The 554-nt window shown below is 40.3% G+C and overlaps 1 protein-coding gene across 3 annotated transcripts in view; it reads right to left on the bottom strand.

Annotated features, from left to right (window-relative positions):
* Positions 1–554, bottom strand: part of LOC119588537 (FGGY carbohydrate kinase domain-containing protein-like) — a 12,575-nt gene that overhangs the window by 7,492 nt on the left and 4,529 nt on the right. For all 3 annotated transcript variants that reach the window (XM_037937175.1, XM_037937176.1, XM_037937174.1), the window contains exon 4: positions 194–275. In XM_037937175.1, coding sequence (XP_037793103.1) covers positions 194–275 — 82 coding nt within the window. The remainder of the gene's footprint in view (positions 1–193; positions 276–554) is intronic.

Genomic DNA, 554 nt, shown 5'->3' with positions numbered 1-554 from the left:
TCTCTGCTACTCATTTCCTCCACGAACACCAATCTCCCACACAAAAAGCTTGGAAAAATCTCAGAAAAGGCTCGGAAAAAGCTCAGAAAAAGTTCGGAAAAGGAAACGCGCACAGCTCACTCTCTATTCTGCCGTCGAAAAAGAACCATCCAGGGACAAGACCTAAGCACAGACATACTTACAAACGACTTACTCATGTCCGCCAGCGTTGATGCGATCCGCCTGCTCCTTGGCCCGGTGGTCCATCCACATCACTATATTGAATCGATCCTCCCCTGAGGTTATGCAACGATCACTTGATTACTATAGATTGCAAGGGATGTGTGCAACCAATGAGGCACTGTAATATCAGTATCAGTTATAGCGTTTACTTTATATTTCATGACCCATTTGCCCTGGGATTATGTACTGTCTACTATAGTTTTTTAAGAACTTTGTTGCACATTGATATATATTTTTTGAGAATTTAGTTGCACACAGATGTAATTTTTGAGATTTTTGTTGCACAGATGTTCTTTTTTTGAGATTTTTGTTGCACAGATGTATTTTTAGAT

This window comes from Penaeus monodon, chromosome 24 (assembly GCF_015228065.2).
Source record: "Penaeus monodon isolate SGIC_2016 chromosome 24, NSTDA_Pmon_1, whole genome shotgun sequence".
In the NCBI taxonomy this organism is placed as follows: domain Eukaryota; kingdom Metazoa; phylum Arthropoda; class Malacostraca; order Decapoda; family Penaeidae; genus Penaeus; species Penaeus monodon.
Note: the sequence above shows the minus strand (reverse complement) of the source record. Positions and strands in the feature narration are given on the sequence as shown.